Source organism: Carcharhinus amblyrhynchos, chromosome 4 (genome assembly GCF_965287045.1).
Source record: "Carcharhinus amblyrhynchos chromosome 4, sCarAmb.v2.hapA, whole genome shotgun sequence".
NCBI lineage: Eukaryota > Metazoa > Chordata > Chondrichthyes > Carcharhiniformes > Carcharhinidae > Carcharhinus > Carcharhinus amblyrhynchos.
The window spans coordinates 61,202,759-61,223,323 of NC_137327.1; the positions used below are offsets into that span (position 1 = coordinate 61,202,759).

The window sequence follows — 20,565 nt, forward strand, 5'->3', positions numbered from 1 at the left end:
ACCATCCTTCTATCTTTAAGATCTGGCAAACTATTCGTGTCCTCCTCCGTGAAGACCGAGGCAAAAAACTTATTTAAGGCCTCAGCCATTTCCTCATCTCCCACCACTAAATCCCCCCTCTCATCCTCTAAGGGTCCAACATTCACTCTAGCCAGCCTCCTCTTTATATATTTGTAAAAACTCTTACTGTCCTTTTTTATATTTAGTGCTAGTTTAGCTTCATAGTCTATCCTTCCTTTCTTTATCAACATAAGAACGTAAGAAATAGGAGCAGGAGTAGGCCATCTAGCCCTTCGAGCCTGCCCCGCCATTCAATAAGATCATGGCTGATCTGTCGTGGCTCAGTTCCACATTCCCGCCCTCTCCCCATAACCCTTAATCCCCTCGCTTATCAAAAACCCATCAACCCGCGTCTTAAAAATATTTAGCGAGGCAGCCTCCACCACTTCAACGGGCAGAGAACTCCAGAGATTCACCACCCTTTGACTGAAGAAGTTCCTCCTCAACTCCGTTCTAAACCGCCCCCCCTTTATCTTGAGGCTGTGCCCCCTAGTCCTACTGTCCTTTCTGAGCGGGAAGAGTCTCTCCACCTCTATCCTATCCATCCCATTCATCATCTTATACGTCTCAATGAGATCTCCCCTCATTCTTCTAAACTCTAATGAGTACAAGCCTAGTTTATTCAGCCTCTCCTCATAGCTCAACCCCCTCAACTCCGGTATCAGCCTAGTAAACTTCCTCTGCACTCTCTCCAAGGCCAAAATATCCTTGCGTAAGTGCGGCAACCAAAACTGCACACAGTACTCCAGCTGCGGCCTCACCAATGCCCTGTACAGCTGCAGCAAGACCTCCCTACTTTTATATTCAATCCCCCTCGCTATGAAGGCCAGCATCCCATTTGCCTTCCTGACCACCTGCTGCAGCTGCAGGCTGGGTTTTTGCAACTCATGCACAAGGACCCCAAGGTCCCTCTGCACCGTCGCCTGCTGCAGTTTTTCGCCACGTAAGTAATAGTCCTTCCTACCATTATTCCTACCAAAGTGGACCACCTCGCACTTGCCAACATTAAATTCCATTTGCCAGTTCCTGGCCCGTTCGCCCAGCCTATCTAGATCCTTCTGCAGACTCTCCACACCCTCCGCGCAATTTGCCGTTCCACCAATCTTGGTGTCATCAGCAAATTTCGACACCATACACTCGGTTCCCTCCTCCAGATCATCTATATAAATAGTAAATAGCTGAGGCCCCAGCACCGACCCCTGGGGCACTCCACTGGTCACCAACCGCCAATCCAAATAGCACCCATTGACCCCCACTCTCTGCCTCCTATTTGACAACCAATCACCTATCCACACTAACACCCTACCCCCAACTCCATGCCTCCTTACCTTCTGCAATAACCTCTTGTGAGGTACCTTGTCAAACGCCTTCTGAAAATCAAGAAAGACCACATCCACCGGCTCTCCTCTATCCACCGCCCTAGACACATCCTCATAGAACTCCAATAAATTTGTCAGACATGACTTCCCCTTAACAAAACCGTGCTGCGTCTGCTCTATCAAGCAATTCCTCTCAAGATGCCTCGCTATTTCCTCCTTGATGACGGATTCTAACATTTTACCTACAACAGACGTTAAACTAACCGGCCTATAATTCCCCGCCTTTTGCCTGCCACCCTTCTTAAACAACGGTGTCATTCTTAGACTTCTTAGTCATTCTTTGTTGATTTTTAAACCTTTCCCAATCTTCTAATCGCCCTGTACTTTTAGCCAGTCGGAACGCCTCAGCTTTTAATAATCTCCTTTATTTCCTTTGATAACCACGGCTGGTTATCCCTTCTCCTATATTCCTTCTTTACCATCAGAATATATTTCTGCTGAGTACTGAAAAAGATCTCCTTAAAAATCCTCCACTGTTCCTCAGCCGCCCTACCAACCAGTCTGTGCCCCCAACCTACATTTGCCAATTCCTCTCTCATCCTATTGTACTCCCCTCTGTTCAAACAGAGGACACAGATTCGGGACCCTACTTTCTCATCCTCCATCTGCATCAAAAACTCAACCATACAACGATCACTCATACCAAGAGGATCCCTCATAATAAGATCCCTAATTCTACCTGCCTCGTTACACAACACCAAATCTAAGATAGCTCGCTCCCTCGTAGGTTCCGTCACACACTGTTCAAGGAAACTATCCCAGCAGCATTCCAAGAACTCTTCCTCAAGCCCACCATGTCCGACTTGGGTCAACCAATCAATTAAAAAATTATGGCAGATTAAAATCCCCCATAATTATCGCCGTTCCATTTCTGCACACATCATTTATTTGCTTGTTTATAGCCCGCCCCACCTCTACGTTATTATTTGGGAGCCTATAGACCACACCCACCAGCGTCTTCCTCCTCTTACTATTCCTTATCTCCACCCACAACGATTCCACATTTTGCTCTTTGGAGCCTATATCTTCCCTTACTACCGCCCTGATATTATCCTTAATTAACAGAGCTACCCCACCCCCTTTTTCCTCCTGTCTATCCTTCCTAAACACTTGATACCCCTAGACATTCAGCTCCCAGTCCCTGTCACCCTGCAAGCACGTTTTTGTAATGGCCACCAGATCATATCCATTTGTGCTGATCTGCGCCATCAGCTCATTCACTTTGTTCCGAATGACTCAGACTGACAAATGACTTTGTCCTCAGACTGATGGAAGAAGGTGGAAGAGAGTATGTCTGGGGTGCATGGGGTCCTTACTTATGCTGACTGCTTTTCTAAGGCAGCAGGAAATGTAGACAGTGTCAATAGATCGAAGGCTGGTTTGCCTGATGGACTGGACTTCGTTCACGACCCTTGTAGTTTCTGGCGGCCTTGGGCAGAACAGGAGCCATACCAAGCTATGAATACAACCAGAAAGAATGTTTTCTATGGTGCATCTATAAACATTGGGGAGAGTCATAGCAGACATGCCAAATTTTTTTAGTCTTCTGAGAAAGTAGAGGTGTTGGTGAACTTTGCATGGGGCGGGGGGACCAGGACAAGTTGTTGGTGAGCCAGACACCTAAAAACCTGACGTTTTCAACCATTTCTACTTCATCCCTGTTGATATAGACAGGGACATGTCCTCCACTACACTTCCTGAAGTTGACTATCTCCTTTGTTTTGTTGACATTGAGGGAGAGATTATTATGGTTGCGCCAGTTCATTGGATTCTGTATCTCTTTCCTGTACTCTGTCTTGTCATTGTTTGAGATCCAACCCACTCTGGTGGTATCATCAGTAAACTTGAAAATCAAGTTAATGGGGAGTTTGGCCACACAGTCGTAGGTGTATAAGGAGTCTAGTAAGGGTTGAGAACACAGCCCTCTGGGGACTAGTGTGAGGATGATCGTGGAGGAGGTGTTGTTGCCTATCCTTACTGATTAACTCACAGACTGCATAAAGTTCAGGATCCAGTCGCAGAGAGAGGAGCCGAGCCCCAGACCCTGAGTTTGGAGATGAGCTTCATAGGAATAATGGTGTTGAAGGCTGAGCTGCAGTTGATAAATAGGAGTCTGGCATAGGTGTCTTTGTTATCTAGGTGTTCCAGGGTTGAGTGCAGGGCCAGGGAGATGGCATCTGCTACAGTCCTGTTGTGGTGGTAGGTGAACTGTAATGGATCCAGGCAATCTGGGAGACCAGAATTAATCAATGCCATGACTAACCTTTCAAGATGTGGAGATGCTGGCATTGGACTGAGGTGGGCACAGTAAGAAGTCTCACAAAACCAGGTTAAAGTGCAACAGGTTCACTTGTAGCATGAGCTCTGAGTACGGCTCCTTCAGCAGGTGAGTGGAGAGCTGGGTTCACAAACAGGGCACATATAGATACAGACCTAGTTGCAAGATAATGAGTGGAATGCGAGTCTTTACAGGTACTAAATGAGTACTTTGTCAGTATTCACCAAAGAGAAGGATTTGATGGATGGTGAGTCTGGGAAACGATGTGTTGTTAGTTTGAGTCATGTTGAGATCAAAAAGGAGGAGATATTGGGGTTCTTGAGAAACATTTAAGGTAGACAAGTGCCCAGGGCCTGATGGGATATACCCCAGAATACTGAGAGGGGCAAGGGAGGCAATTGCTGGGGCCAGCAATTGAAATCTTTGCATTCTCACTGGCTATGGGGGAGGTCCCAGAGGATTGGAGAATAGCCAGTGTTGTTCCTTGTTTAAGAAGGGTAGCAAGAATAATCCAGGTAATTACAGCCTGGTGATCCTTACATTAGTGGTAAGGAAATTACTGGAGAGGATTCTTCGAGACAGGATTTATTCCCACTTGGAAATAAGTGGACGTATTAGTGAGAGGCAACATGGTTTTGTGAAGGGGAGATTGTGTCTCACGAACTTGATCGAGTTTTTCGAGGAAGTGACGAAGATGATTGATGAGGATAGGTCAATGGATGTTGTCTACATGGACTTCACTAAGGCCTTTGACAAGGTCCCTCATGGTAAAGTGGTGCAGAAGGTGAAGTCACATGGGATCAGAGGTGAGCTGGCAAAGTGGATACAAAACTGGCTTGGTCAAAGAAGACAGAGGGTAAGCAGTGGAAGGGTGTGTTTCTGAAAGGAGGGCTGTGACGAGTGGTGTTCTTCAGGGATCAGTGCTGGGATCTTTGCTGTTTGTAATATATATAAATGATTTGGAGGAAAATGTAACTGGATTGACTAGTAAGTTTGCAGGTGACACAAAGGTTGGTGGATTTGCGGATAGCAATGAGGACCATCAGAGATACAGCAGGATATAGATCAGTTGGAGGCTTGGGCGGAGAGATGGCAGATGGAATTTAATCTGGACAAATGTGAGGTAATGCATTTTGGAAGTCTAATACAGATAGGAAATATACAGTAAATAGCAGAACCCTTAAGAGTATTGATAGGTAAAGGGATCTATGTGTACAGGTACACAGGTCACTGAAAGTAGCAATGCAAATGAAGAAGGTAGTCCAGAAGGCATATAGCATGCTTGCCTTCATCAGCTGGAGTATTGAGTTTAAAAATTGGCAGGTCATGTTGCAGCTTTATAGAAACTTAGTTAGGCCACGCTTGGAATTCTGGTTGCCACACTACCAGAAGGATGTGGAGGCTTTGGAGAGGGTACAGAAAAGATTTACCAGGATGTTGCCTGGTATGGAAGGCATTAGCTATGAGGAGAGGTTGGAGAAACTTGATTTGATCTCACTGGAGCGACGGAGGTTGACGGGAGAATTCTACAAGATTATGAGAGGCATGGGCAGAGTGGATTGTCAGAAGCTTTTTCTCAGGGTGGAAGAGTCAATTCCTAGGGGACATAGGCTTAAGGTGCAAGGGACAAGGTTTAAAGGAGATGTACGAGGCAGATTTTTTACACAGTAGTGGGTGCCTGGAACTTGTTGCCAGGGGAGATAGTGGAAGCGGGTACAGCAGTGACTTTTAAGGGATATCTTAACAAGTACATGAATAGGATGGGAGTAGAGGGATATGGTCCCGGAAGGGTAAGGGGTTTTAGTTAAGTCAGGCAGCATGGTCGGTGCAGGTTTGGAGGGCCGAAGGGCCTGTTCCTATGCTGTAATATTTTTGTTGTTCTTTGTAATCAAGTCTTTACAGGTGCAGACAATGGAAGTGTAATTACCCCCTCTCTCCACCCACATTGTCTGTATCTGTAAAGAATCCCATTCCAACCATTATCTTGCGATTAAGTCTGCGTCTATATAGGTTTGTGAACCCAACTCTCCACTTACCCGATGAAAGAGCAGTGCTCTGAAAGCTGGTGCTACCAAATAAACCTGTTGGACTTTTACCTGGTGTTGTGAGACTACTTACTGTAACCTTTCAAAGCACTTCATAATGATGGATATCAGAGCCACCTCATGATAGTAATTAAGGCATGTTGCTTGGCTTTCTTTTGGTAGCAGGATCATGGTCGTCGTCTTGAAGCAGATAGAGATCTCAGATTGTTGTAAAGAGAGGTTGAAGATGGCTGTAAATAGCCCCGTCAGCTGGTCCATACAGGATCTGAATGCTCGTACCCCATCTGGGCCAGTCACTTTCCCTGGGTTGACCTTCGGTGATCTGACATCTGCAACGGTGACCTTGGACAAAGATTCATCAGAAGCTTCAGGGGTGGAAGATATGCTCTTGCTGAGCTCTTGCTCAAAACGGGCATAGAGTGCATTGCTAATCAGAGAGGGGTACATTAGTGTTGGCGATTTTACATGCCTTCATCTTGTAGACTATTATGTATTGCAGACTTTGCCATAGTTGGCAGGGGTCAGTATGGCTAGCCTGAGACTCTAGCTTGGTCTGGTACTGTCTTTTGGCATCTTTGATGAAAAGAAAGCCAGATCAGCAAGCCGTGGATATCCCTGTTCATCTATGGTTTCTGATTGAGAAACACACGGATTTGCTTTTTTGGCACACAGATTTCTATACACTTACTAATGAAGCCAGTTACTTTAGTGGTGTACTTGTTCAGGCTGGTCACAGTGTTTTCAAATACTGACGAGTCTACTGACTCTAAGCAGTTCTGTAGGAAATCATCCGATTCCTCAGACCAATGTTGCACAACTTTCTTTGACGGATTCTCCCATTTCAGTTTTTGCTTGTAAGCAGGGAGCAGGACCACAGCCTTGTGGTCTGATTTGTCAAAGTGTGAGTGGGTGATAGAGTAGTAGGCATGTTTGATATTTGTGCAGCAGTGGTCTAGGAAGTTTAGGTCTCTGGTGGAACAGGAGGTGTGTTGGTGATATCTTGGTAGAATGCTTTTGGGCATGGCCTGATTGAAGTCCCTGGCCATGATGAACAAGGCCTCAGGATGTTTCATTTCGAGACCATTTGTAGTGATGTATATTTCATCCAGCGCAGTCTTCACATTCGCATGGGGTGGGATGTAAACTGCTGTCAAGATAACAGAGGTGAACTCTGGCCAATCAACCTAACCCGCACATCTTTGGACTGTGGGAGGAAACCGGAGCACCCGGGGGAAACCCACGCAGACATGAGGAGAATGTGCAAACTCCACACAGACAGTGACTTGAGCTGGGAATCGAATCCAGGTCCCTGGAGCTGTGAAGCAGCAGTGCTAACCACTGTGCTACGGTGCCGCACATCACACAAACCAGCCTCCCATCCATTAACTCTGTCTACACTTCCCACTGCCTTGGAAGGTAGCAGGGATGGCATTTTAGCATCAGATGTTCGAGATCCCAAGAGCAGAAACTCAGTGTTGCTACATTTAGACACCACGAAGTGTTGATTAGGAGGCAGATCCCACCTCTCCTAGGCCTGAGGCCGCTATGCAGTCCATTAGGTGGATAACATGCATTATCTCTGAACATGGCATGTTGCAGGCAGGTTATTTCTCACATCCTGGTGCAATCCTTCCTATGCTCTGGATTATCAGCTGCATTTTATTACTGTGTAGTTTTAAGGCTGTCATGTTTATCTGGCTGAATGAGGCCATTACTCATTCTCCTGTGAAAACTGTTCTAACTGAATGGATTGCAAAGTGATTTTAAGCTCAAAGTGTGCCTCTGCTGCATGTGAGATGTATGTCTCATCCTGTACATTGTTGGGTATAATGACATTGTTTTTTACTGGCGCATTTTCAATTTTTCAATGGAAAACATTAGTTTGTACTTTAACTTGTCAAAATCAAAGAAATTAAGTTGTAGTTAGAGACTGTATTATACTATATCCCACTTTAGATAGACAACTCAAATGTGTTTCAGAAAGCCAGTGGCATCCCAAAAGCTATTTTTATATATTTTTATTTTGGATACCAAGAGCCAATTGTCTATAGCTTATTGGAGTCTCATGACTAAGCATATGCGTTGCCAGGCTAAAGAAAACTGGATTAACTATGGGCAATGGCCATAGGTGGATTAATTTTCTTCACTGGTTGGAGTAATAATTAGCCCTAAGGATGATGATGGTTGTTGTTGGATGCAAATCATCTCAGTCCCACAGTTCCAGGGTAGTGTCCTGGCCCAGCTTCAGCTGCTGCTTCCCTCCATCATAAGATCAGAACTGAGGATATTCACTGATGATTTGGACAATGCTCAGTACCATTTGCAATTGAATTCTGAGGCAAGTAACTAATCACTTGTCTCCAAAGCCTGTCCACTATCTACAAGGCACAAGTCAGGAGTATGATGGAATATTCTCCACTTGCCTGAAAGAGTGCAGCTCCACAAAGCTTAAGAAGCTGAACGTCAGCCTGCTTGATCTGCATCTCATTCACTCTCTCCACCACTGATGCACAGTGGCAGGAATATGTACAAAGTATAAGTTGCACTGCAGCAATTCACCATGCCTCCTTTGACAACACCTTCCAAACCTGTAACCTTTGCCATTTAGAAGGAAAAGATGCTTGGGAACACCAGGATCTGCAAGTTCATCTCCAAGCCACACAGTCAGCCACTGACTTGGAAATATATTGCCATTCCTCGATGTCACTGGATCAAAATCCTGGAAGTCCTTCCTTAACAGCAGTATGGGAGTATGCTCACCAGATGGACAGCAGTGGCTCTAGAAGGCGTCCCACCACCACCATCTTCTCAAGGGCAAATAGGGATGAGCGAAAAATCTGGTCTTGCCAGCAACATCCACATTCTATAAATTTTATAGAAGAAAAGGATTAAAATTGTGAGCTCTAGTGGTGAGCCTGACACTTGTATGGCACAAATGTTCCTCACCATATGTCACACTGAGCTTGAACATTATCCAGATTTTACTGCTTATGAAGACAGACTGCTTAATTACCTGAGGAGTTACAAGTGGGACTGGGCACCAAGCAATCATTAGCAAGCATCCCCACTCTCCCCTTCTAATGGAGGGAAGGTCATTGGTGAAGCAGCAGAAGATTGTTGGGCCAAGGATACAATCCTGTGGAATTCCTGCAGTAGTGATGTTTTTGGACTGATACTGTTGACCTCCAATTACAATCATCTTCCTTTGTGCTAGATATGACTCCATGACAGAGCTTCATTGGTGATCAATTTGAGTTGATAGATCTATTCTGAATCTGTCCCATTTAACATGATGGTAGTGTGATACAATGGAATAGACACTATCCTCAGTGTGAAAACAGCACCTTCTATCCATCACGACTGGGTGACAGTCATTGCTGTTAATATTGTCATGGACAGATGCATCTAAGAGGTGAGGGCAAGGTCAAGAAGGGGTTGCACAGCAGCACGCTGGTTAGCACTGCTGCCTCACAGGGATCCGAGATCAATTCCAGCCTTCGGTGACTGTGTGGAGTTTGCACATTCTCCTTGTGTCTACATGGGTTTCCTCTGGATGCTCTGGTTTCCTCCTACAATCCAAAGATGTTCAGGTCAGTTGCCCTTTAATGTCCAAAGCTGGATAGGTGAATTAGCCATGGTAAATGCTCAGGGGGCGCTTGGATGAGATCTTTTGGAGAGTTGGTGCAAACTCAATGGATCAAATGACCTGCTTCTGCACTGTAAGGATTCTATGGTTCTATGGACATAGTGGGATTCCTGTCATGTAAGGAGATTAACAAAGGCCCTCTGCAAGGATCACTCTTACAAGCTGCAGCGATGCTACTGAGCCATTCTCTGTGCTGTACATTAGAGTTCTCTTCCATACAGTCTGTGCCTGGTAGTTCATAAGCTATCATTACTAAAACCAGATCCATTTCATTGAATCTAGTCCACCTGCTGTGGTAGGTTTTGAACTCGTGTCTGGAGGGCATCAGGCCAGGCCTCTTGATTGCCAATCTGGTAACATTATCACTTTCTTACTATTGTTGGGCTGTAGGAGGAAACCCACGTAGACATGGGGAGAATGTGCAAACTCCATACAATCACCCAAAACAGGAATGAAGCTGGGTCATAGAATCATAGAAATCCTACAGTGCAATCCTACAGTCTCCAATTACAACAACGCCCTTGGCACTGTGAGGTACCAGTGCTAACTGCTCTGCCATTGTGTTGCCCCAATTGTGTTGTCACTCCACAGGATTGTATCCTTGGACCAACAATCACCTGCTGCTTCACCAATTATCCAGTCAGGCTGAACAACCCATTTCTACACTATAATCTCTTTGTAATTCAATGCGGTTGTTACTCTGGAAGTGCGATAATTCCTTCATGGCAGATATGAGTGCGACTTTCAGAGAGTTCAGTCTGCTTATGGAAACTGCCCTACTGTAGTGAATTCAAGTTATAACTGTTGGTGCAGACCAGTGGCAATGTTACACAGGGATCAGGTGCAGCAAATAATGAGAGAAAAAACAAGGATGAATCACACATCATTTCCTCCCAAGCTGCTGAAAGATATTGAGCCTTAGCCATTTCTCTGAGTTGCTTGACTGTTTGAGATGCAACTAAAGTACCCTGGAACAGATGTTACCAATAGCAACATGTCTCTGAGGGTTACTGTAGCTGAAGTAGTGATACTGTTGTGTGAACCTTTTTCCAAAGCTCTAATGAACGAAAAGAACTGCAAGTCCTTTATTTCTATCCCTGGCTTGTGAGTGAAGAATACCTGGAATGGCAGTCCCAACATTTGACTTGCATGCATCAGCTTGCTGATTTAAATGTCAGGACTGCCAGAAAATGTGAGGGAACATGCAGAGAAGAAAAGAAATTAAAATGTTGGAGGAAAAATTGATAGGTCCTGGCCCATTTTGAACTGATGTGGAGATGCTGCCATTGGACTGGGGTAAACACAGTAAGAAGTCTCACAACACCAGGTTAAAGTCCAACAGGTTTATTTGGTAGGGAACGCCACCAACTTTCGGAGCACTGCTCCTTCGTCAGGTGAGTGGGCAATCTTTTCACAAACAGGGCATATAAAGACACAAACTCAATTTACTGAATAATGATTGGAATGCGAGTCTTTACAGCTAATCAAGTCTTAAAGGTACGGACGATGTGAGTGGAGAGAGCATTAAGCACAGGTTAAAGAGATGTGTATTGTCTCCAGACTGGACAGTTAGTGAGATTTTGCAAGTCCAGGCAAGTCATGGGGGTTACAGATAGTGTGACATGAACCCAAGATCCCGGTTGAGGCCATCCTCGTGTGCAGGACTTGGCTGTCAGTCTCTGCTCAGCGACTGCATTGTCATGTGTCTTGGAGAATGCTTACCCAAAGATCAGTGGCCAGATGCCTGTGACCGCTGAAGCATTCCCCAACATAACCGAGGCTCCAGGTACATGTACACAAACCCCTCAGTCCAGTCACAAAAACTCTGTTCCATACTCAACTTTGGAAACAGATGAGGATCCAAACAGATCAAAACACACGCTCTTACATACACATTCTCACTCTGATCTATATTCTTTCTTATACCCTTCACTCTCACACACTTTTATGCGCGCACTTACACTCTCACACACACTTGCAATCCCACACACTTGCACATACGCACACTTGAGCATTCACACTCAGACTTATACATGCACTCACACTTATACTCTAACTCTCACACACATCCACACTTACACTTACATTTACTGTCCCACACACTCTTACACATGCATTCACACGCTTTCACACACACATTCACTCTTACTCACATACATTCACACTGTTATGCACACTCATACATACAATTACACTCACACTCATACATATTCTTACGCAGGCGCTCACACCCACTGTTACACGCAGACATTTAGACTGACACCCACAAACCTACACTCTCTTACACGCACTTACTTGCACACTGTTAGACACACATGCTTACACACACACACACACACACTAGAATAGAATCCTACAATGCAGGAAGAGGCCATTCAGCCCATCGAGTCTGCACCAACCACAGTCCTTCCCAGGCTCTATCGCCATAACCCCATGCATCTACCCTGCCAGTCCCCCAATACTAAGGGCAATTTAGCATGGCCAATCCACCTAACCCATATATCTGTAGACTGTGTAGGAAACCTAGGCAGACATTGGGAGAATGTGCAAACTCCAGACAGACAGTGACCCAAGCTGGGAAGGTCCCTGGCACTGTGAGGCAGCAGTGCTAGCCACTGTGCTGTCCATTCATATCTATACTTTCTCACACACACATACACACAAACTCACATTTACATTCTTGTACTCAATTTACATCCTCATTCACATATGCACACTCACACCCACACTCACACTTATATTCTCATACACACTTTTGAACTTGCACTTCCACTCTTACACACACTCTTAGACATACACTCGCACTTGCACCACATGCACATTCACACCCAAATACACACATACTTACACACTCTTACACATACTCTTACTTCCACACTCTTGCATACTCACTCACTGGGTCACTTACAATCTCGCATACATTCTTACACACACTTATAGATGCATTTGCGCTGTCACACACTGACACATACACTCATATTTACACCATCACCCTTGCTTATTCACTAACTTACACTCTCTCATACATTCTTATACATGCAGTCACACTTACACCATTACCCGCACACACATTCACACTTATACTCTCGCACACTCGTATGCATATTCATGTACAGATGCACACTCACACTTACACTTTTATACCCTCACATTAACACTGTCTCTCACACTCTTAAACACACATTCACACTTGTACTCTCATGCACACGCTCACACATACTCTCACAAATGCAGTCATACTCACTCTCATTTCCACTTCCACACACACTGCTTTATATACACTTTCATCCACACACACGTTCACACTTACACTCTTCCACACACTCTTATGCACACTTGTGTACAGGCACACATTCACACATACACTGTCACACGCAATCTTACACATGCACTTACACTCTCATTCACATACACACTCTTATACAGACTCTTACACATATACACCCACACTTCCCAATCTTGGACTAATAACTGTTTTGCAAACAATGCTCAGAAAGTTTAAATAATGATGATGTAAATCACAGAAATTGCACCAGTAAGAGTAAGAGTTCTGGAGATGAGTGCACGAGGTCATTGTGTACAACATTTAGAAATACAGAACATTCAAAATCAACAAAGAGCAGCCTCTGCAAGCTCAAATGGATTTTTCCCAAGATGAGTCTGTGGAAACTAGGTTATCAGTATTTCTTATAAGGAATAGAAAATTGACAGATTAATGTTCCAGCTGTGCCCAGTTTTCTGCCTATTTCAGGAAAGGGTCAATGTTCTTTTTTTCTCACTACTTTAGTTCTGTTGCCAAGGAAACATGAACATCTGTCATGTTGAATTCAATTTTAACCAATATGCCCAAATTCTCACATTTTTATAGATTTATATAATTGTGCTAAAATATAGATATGTCAATGTGATATGTATTATTATTCTAAATATAAGTAACTGATACACGGGAATAAGTCACTTGCTGAAAATTAATCGAAGCGTTTCGATGAAGAATATGTAAAATAACTTACATCAACACGTGTCACAGGCTACAATCTAATCAAAATGTTAAGATGGTTTATTTATACAGAATACTAATAAGTACCCAAGAGTGATTTGAAGCTGGGAATTTATCCATTATATGTGTAGGATAACAGATTCTTTCAGTGAGTTACAGGCTGGAACCGAATTGATGGGTTGAGATGGCTTATATATCAAATAATTGATACCTAGGGTGAGTTACAGGATAGAATTAAATCAAGGGATTCAAATTGTTTGAAATAATAGATGTCTAAGGGTGAATGCCAGACAGGAATCTAAACAAGGGATCAGGTGACTTATATGTGGAAATATGGGGTCCTTGAGAGTGGGTTACACACTGGTATTTAATTGAGGGATGCATATGGCTGATAAATGGAATAACAGATATTTGGGAGCATGTTACGGACTGAAATCTAAGCAAGGGATTCAGATGGTTTACATGTGGAATGAATGAGAGCAAATGATAGGCTGAAATCTAATGAGGGGGAGGAGGTGTTAGAGGTTTATATCTAAAATAATGAATGCCCTAGAGTAAGTTATGGATTAAAATGTAATCAAATGGTTAGATAGTTTACATGCAGAATACCTGGTATCTTAAAGTATGTTAAATTTAATTGAGTTCAGATAGATTATATATAGAATAGCGGAGTGGATACCTGGTAGTGAGTTACAGGCTGGAAGCTAATCAAGGGGTTCAGATGTTTATAGATAGAATATTGGATACCCAGGAGAGCATTGCAGGCAGGCAGGAGGAAAGTAATCATGCTGAACAAAAGATAGGGAGTTGAAGTAAAGTCAAAAGGTTGAAGAGTTGTGCAGTAAAGAGGGGAAGAATAGGAAAATGGAAATGAGAGAATGGACAAGAACAGCAAAAAAGGGGAGGGGATAAGGCAGGAGAGAGGAGGAGGCTGTAGGACAGGGAAAGGGGTGCTGTTAAGAGGCAGACAGATTGGGGCAGGAGCACAGGCGGAAACACCATTTGAAGAACAGGCAAGAAATTGCATCATAACAGGGAAAGCCAGTGTTACAAAGAGCTCCCTCTCTATCACAATCTAACATAAAGCTGGAGTATTGACCGGATGGAGGATCAGATTCTATCCAGAGGGACTATTTTGCTGTTCCTTGTGGGTTTGTGTGATCATGAGCTGTGAAGAGCTAGATCGTTGAGGGTCAGAAAGAGACGGACTGTCATCTTTGTGCAGTGGGGGAAAGAAAGCAGAGTCTAATTTTCTGCTCAATCACAGACACTAGGAGTGATTTTAGCTTTTTTTCTAAATACTGGGCAAACTTGAAACTAGGAGAGTTTCAGATCCGTCTTTTTGGCGTGTTTTCAGGCCCCCCCCACCGCGCCATACACATTTGGCCTGCAAAAATACCACTAAGTCTGCTCACTGCAGAAGCCTGTTGGTGGGGCTTAACGTGCCTGAAAGGCCATAAAGGGAGGTAGTGCACATGTGCAGGCCTCTGATGCTGCACTTGCACTTTAGCAGTGGAAGGAGTCTGACAGAAAAGAGAGAGCTGTCAGACCACTGCTGGTGCAGTCTGCCTGAAGCAGTTCCCCACCCTTGCAATCGCGGAGGCCCGCAGCCCACGTTATAGCCCATGCTGCTCAAATCGATTTCGGACTCGCTGCCTCCTCCAATTGCTGCAAAGTGGCAGTGGACACCCCTCCACATTAATCCCGAACCCTGGCACTGCCCAGATGCCAGGATGCACTGTCAGTCTGGCACTGCCCAAGGTGTATCCCCTTGCCCTCGGTTTCTGTGGAGGGCCTCAGTGGTCTTCAGTTCCACCAGTGAGACCAAGTCGACTGCTCTCCCCTCATGGGGAGCATGTCTGTTCCTCGCCAGTGCGAACCTTTCCAGGTGAGGTCATAAAGGGGGGCAGGCCCGGATGATTGAGTGCCAGGCTTGCTCAGCAGATATAACATAGCATTATCATAAATTTCTAACTTGAAATGAACCTAACTCCCGCCCATTTCCGGCAGGAGGTTGACCGCGCCAGAAATCCAGTCCTCATAAAATGGCACCGGTCGCAAAAACTGTAACCAATTGCACTAAGCGCTTTATGCCCGACTTTACCACTGCATGGAGCCCACAAATAGGCGCAATGCTATAATAAAATCACCCCAATTGTGTTTTTATGGATGTGGGATAACAGCCCATCACTCTGCTCAGTAAACTTGGGAAATACTGTGCTTTTCTTTTGGGGAAGGGATGAGGGGATACTTTTCTGTTGCACGTTCAGAGGGAGGAAATTTCTGCTCAGTGGGTAGTAGGAGGCCTCAAGCACTTTGTCCAACTGGAATTCGTACTCGACTTTGCGACAATGATGGAAAGAGTGAATGTTTATGATGGTGAATGAGGTGTTGATCAAGCAAACTGCTTTATCCTTGATGGTGTCGAGCTTCTTGAACATTGTTGGAGCTGCACATATCCAGACAAGTGGAGAGTATGCCATCACACTCCTGACTTGTAGATGGACAGGCTTTAGGGAATCAGAAGGGGATCACTCACCACAGAATTCCCAGCCTCTGATCTGCTCTTGTAGCTGCAGTACTTATGTGGTTGGTCTAGTTACATTTCTGGTCAATGATGAGCCCCAGGTTGTTGATGGTGGTCAATTAAGCGTTGTTCATTGCCTGGCACTTATGTGGCACAGATGTTACTTGCTACTTATGAGCCCAAGCTTGATTCAAAACAGACTTCGCAGCTGGAAGTTTTCATGATAGTAGGTTTGATATGACTTTCATGTGGATCATTTTGTGTTAATCTAACTTCATCTTGAGTATTTCCCCTGGTTTATATTTAAAGAACATTTGAGAGTGGTTTTCTGGTTATTGTTAGTAAACTCAAAGTGCCCATCTATTACAGAATGAACCAAGCTCCAACAATCGGCTTTGAAGCAGATGTGGGCAGCCGCACGACACACCATTTCATGTACCCAGAAAGTGCAAAAAATCTCCCAGCAAACATCAGCTTTGTCTTGGTTCCGTTTAAGACTTTGGACCTTTTATGGATCACCAGCGCTCTGTCAATGGGTGAGATCAGATTGTAAGTACAGCTCTAAACTTTCTGACTTGCTTTTCAGCATATGCATTTGCACTTGTCACTGAGTCCATCTGGTCTCTCAGTACCAAAGTTTTGCAAACCAGCCATTACAACAACCAGTGACAGACTTGGATCAGTGTTTCACCATAATGGTACGCATCTCAAAGCCCTCTCCTCAGACACAATTCCAGTTTGGATGATCTATAATGATATTGATAATTAGATATTGGGTGAGATCTTCCCAAAAAATATCTAAGTGCCAAACGAGCGAGAAAACAGGAGAATTTCAGAACTTTTTTTGGATGAGTTTGAAAATGCAATCTTTTAACGCTCTGTCACTATTTTGCACAGAATCGCAATATCTACCAGTAAAGGGGTGTGGAGCCTTAGCCACGGAGCAGTTGGACCATCATTGTGCAGAGGCCCAGGTCTCTTGTGTACTGGAAAATCACCCCCTCCCCCCAAACCCCCACGCCATGGACATTGGCAACTCAAATAGTGCGGAGGGTGTGGAGAGTCTGCAGAAGGATCTAGATAGGCTGGGCGAATGGGCCAGGAAATGGCAAATGGAATTTAATGTTGGCAAGTGTGAGGTGGTCCACTTTGGTAGGAAGAATGGTAGGAAGGACTATTACTTACGTGGCGAAAAACTGCAGCAGGCGACGGTGCAGAGGGACCTCGGGGTCCTTGTGCATGAGTCGCAAAAACCCAGCTTGCAGGTGCAGCAGGTGGTCAGGAAGGCGAATGGGATGCTGGCCTTCATAGTGAGGGGGATTGAATATAAAAGTAGGGAGGTCTTGCTGCAGCTGTATAGGGCATTGGTGAGGCCGCAGCTGGAGTACTGTGTGCAGTTTTGGGCGCCGCACCTGTGCAAGGATATTTTGGCCCTGGAGGGAGTGCAGAGGAGGTTTACTAGGCTGATACCGGAGTTGAGGGGGTTGAGCTATGAGGAGAGGCTGAATAAACTAGGCTTGTACTCGTTAGAGTTTAGAAGAATGAGGGGAGATCTCATTGAGACGTATAAGATGATGAATGGGATGGATAGGATAGAGGTGGAGAGACTCTTCCCGCTCAAAAAAGACAGTAGGACTAGGGGGCACAGCCTCAAGATAAAGGGGAGGCGGTTTAGAACGGAGTTGAGGAGGAACTTCTTCACTCAAAGGGTGGTGAATCTCTGGAATTCTCTGCCCGTTGAAGTGGTGGAGGCTGCCTCGCTGAATATTTTTAAGAAGCGGGTTGATGGGTTCTTGATAAGAGAGGGGATTAAGGGTTATGGGGAGAGGGCGGGAAAGTGGAACTGAGCCACAACAGATCAGCCATGATCTTATTGAATGGCGGGGCAGGCTCGAAGGGCTAGATGGCCTACTCCTGCTCCTATTTCTTATGTTCTTATGTTCTTATGTTCCCCTGCCAATTGTTCTGCAACCTCATGCCAGGCTCTCTGTACCATCCCACACCTCCCCACCCACCTCATGTCGATCACCCTCTTTTTGCAGAGTTCCCTCCTGCCAATCACAACCCCGTAAAAAGTCTGACAACACCAGGTTTTAGTCCAACCGATTTATTTGATAGTAAACTCACAAGCTTTTGAGGAGACTCCCTCTTCGTCAGGTGAATGGATTCCATTCACCTGATGAAGAGGGAGTCCCCTCGAAAGCTTGTGAGTTTACTATCAAATAAATCAGTTGGACTAAAACCTGGTGTTGTCAGACTTTTTACTGTGTTTACCCCAGTCCAACGCCGATACATCCACATAATCACAACCCCTGCAGAGCTCTCTGCTCCCGCCCTCTGCCAATCACCAACCATCTGCAGAGTTCTCCCATTCATCATCATACCTGCAGAGCTCCCTCCACCCCCTGCAGAATTCCCCTCCTTGTCTCCCTCCTGTTATTGCCCCACCCCCTTTAGGGTCCACCCTGTTGGTACAGCCCTGGCACAATTATGGTGCCAGGTGTGCATATTGTTAGGGTGTCAGGCTGGCACTGTCAGGCCCTGACCAAAACACCCAGGGGCTTCAATGGCCTCCAGACCCACTGATGAGGCCATCGTGACAGGTCCCTGCTGGTGGGGCCATACATGGTATTTCCTGGTGAGGACCTCCACCAGCGAGCAGGTAAGTTCAAGTAAGCTGGACAATTGCCTCAGGATTCATTAATTACATTGAAATCAGCAAATGAATATTTAAATTTAACCAGCACAATGGGGCCAGTAACATTGTGAGATGCAAGAAACCGGAAGCAAACCTGAATCTTTGCCTCATGCCCAATCTCACCACCTCACTACACCAATCAACCAGCATGACCAAGCTGGTAAAATCTCCCACTGGGTATCAAAATTGTGAATGTTAATAGTGACTGTAAATACTAGGGAGGGCAATCTTACCAAAAATTCTAAATGTCGAAAGACCATGAAAACGGGAAAGTTCCTTTTTTATTCGTGAGGCCGCAAATGAAATCTTGCATTTTTTTTGCACCATCTGATTCCTGCCAGTAGAGGGAGGGGGGAAGGGGCAGGGCCTACACTCCCCGGAATGTTGGCTGCTCTTGCTGGAGGGCATAATCACACGTGCACAGATCTGTCAATCATCTCTCCCCGTTACCCCCCCCCCCGCCATGATTGCTGGGCTCCCTGGTTGATCACCCTCCTTCCCCCCCCCTTTTAATATTGCCCCCATTCACCTCCTGGCCAATTGCGCACATCCCTGGCCCAGCTGATCGCATCCCCCATCCGATCGATTGCTGGTTGCAGAGTGCGCAGCTCCCCTCACAGCCCCATCTACTTCTGTTTAGGCCCCTCCCCTTAGGCTCAGCCCCTGGTTGGCACTAAGTGCTCAGTGAGCAGTGTCAGGGTGTCAGGATGGCACTGTCCAAGAGACATTCCCCTTGCACCCTCGATCTCCCGGGAGCCCTCAATGGCGTCTAGTCTTACTGGCAAGACCATCACATCAAGTGATGGTCTTGCCAGTCTCCATTGATGGGGACTATATATGATCCCTGCTAGTGAGGACCTTCACCGCTAAGGCAAATGAGCTCAGACAATTATATCCCGGGATCACTAGTGTTTATATTGATTTAAGTATTATAATCAGCCTTGCACTCTTCCTGGGCGCAAGGCTGATCACACCTGAAATCCGGGCCAAGTAAGATCGCAAGAGGCAAGAAACTGGGCACAAACCTGATATCTTCTTCACCTCTCACAATTCTACCAACTCGTCTCACCCATCAACCAGCAGGATTGTCCCCCAGAGATCAGTGTATGATGTTAAAAAGGCCTATAACTCCAAGGGTCAATATAGGAGTATTTTCTCTGTGCATAATAAGCAAATTGATCTCAAGTTGGATGTTCCCTGTGTAGCTAATGGTCTGTCAAACTCACATGTATCGCTTTTGTACGTATTGATGGACATATTCAGATTTTGTATGCAGTGAGTGGGAGGAGGAAATGTCATTGTCACCCTGAATTATTCACTGCTTAGGGGTGATGTCTTCTATTACTTGTGTACACATTACTAGCTTTTAAAACAGCACACTTTCTTGCAAACCTCACTCCTCATAGGACTGCAGGAAAAGTTTTCAAGTGTCAAAATTAGAACTGAGAATTTAGCTTCATTGGAGATTGCTGTTAACCTGCCAATAAATATTCCAGCACTAAAAAGATGTTTTAAAGTTGCATTTAAACATTGTTATACTTACCTGCTTTAAGAGGTACACATAGATGAAGTTAGATCAAATTAACCTGACCTGAAACAAGCAGGATCTTCATTATTCAAATGTTGACCCAGTATTTCCTGGAGACTTGTACTAATGTAACAAGGTATCTGCATCAGAAGGCACAACGAAAGAGGAAATGATGGATTAGATGATATGTACCATGTCATAATTTCCTGAACTTTTTGTACTGCCACCCTCTTACTCTCACATAGAATCATGAGAAGGTAATTATCATGGTTTCCTAATAAAACCAATGACAATCCTGAATTAACACTACTTTTCTCTAGCATTTTGACTTAAATAGTGAACTGTTAGGGATCTGGCAATGATCTGATTTATTTTAAAATTGTTCTCCTTTATACATACTTCCAATG

The 20,565-nt window shown here is 44.9% G+C and overlaps 1 protein-coding gene across 5 annotated transcripts in view; it reads left to right on the plus strand.

Annotated features, from left to right (window-relative positions):
• The window catches only part of st3gal2 (ST3 beta-galactoside alpha-2,3-sialyltransferase 2), a 458,059-nt gene that overhangs the window by 413,819 nt on the left and 23,675 nt on the right, over positions 1 to 20,565 (plus strand). For all 5 annotated transcript variants that reach the window (XM_080187249.1, XM_080187247.1, XM_080187252.1 and 2 more), the window contains one exon: positions 16,302 to 16,481. In XM_080187249.1, coding sequence (XP_080043375.1) covers positions 16,302 to 16,481 — 180 coding nt within the window. The remainder of the gene's footprint in view (positions 1 to 16,301; positions 16,482 to 20,565) is intronic.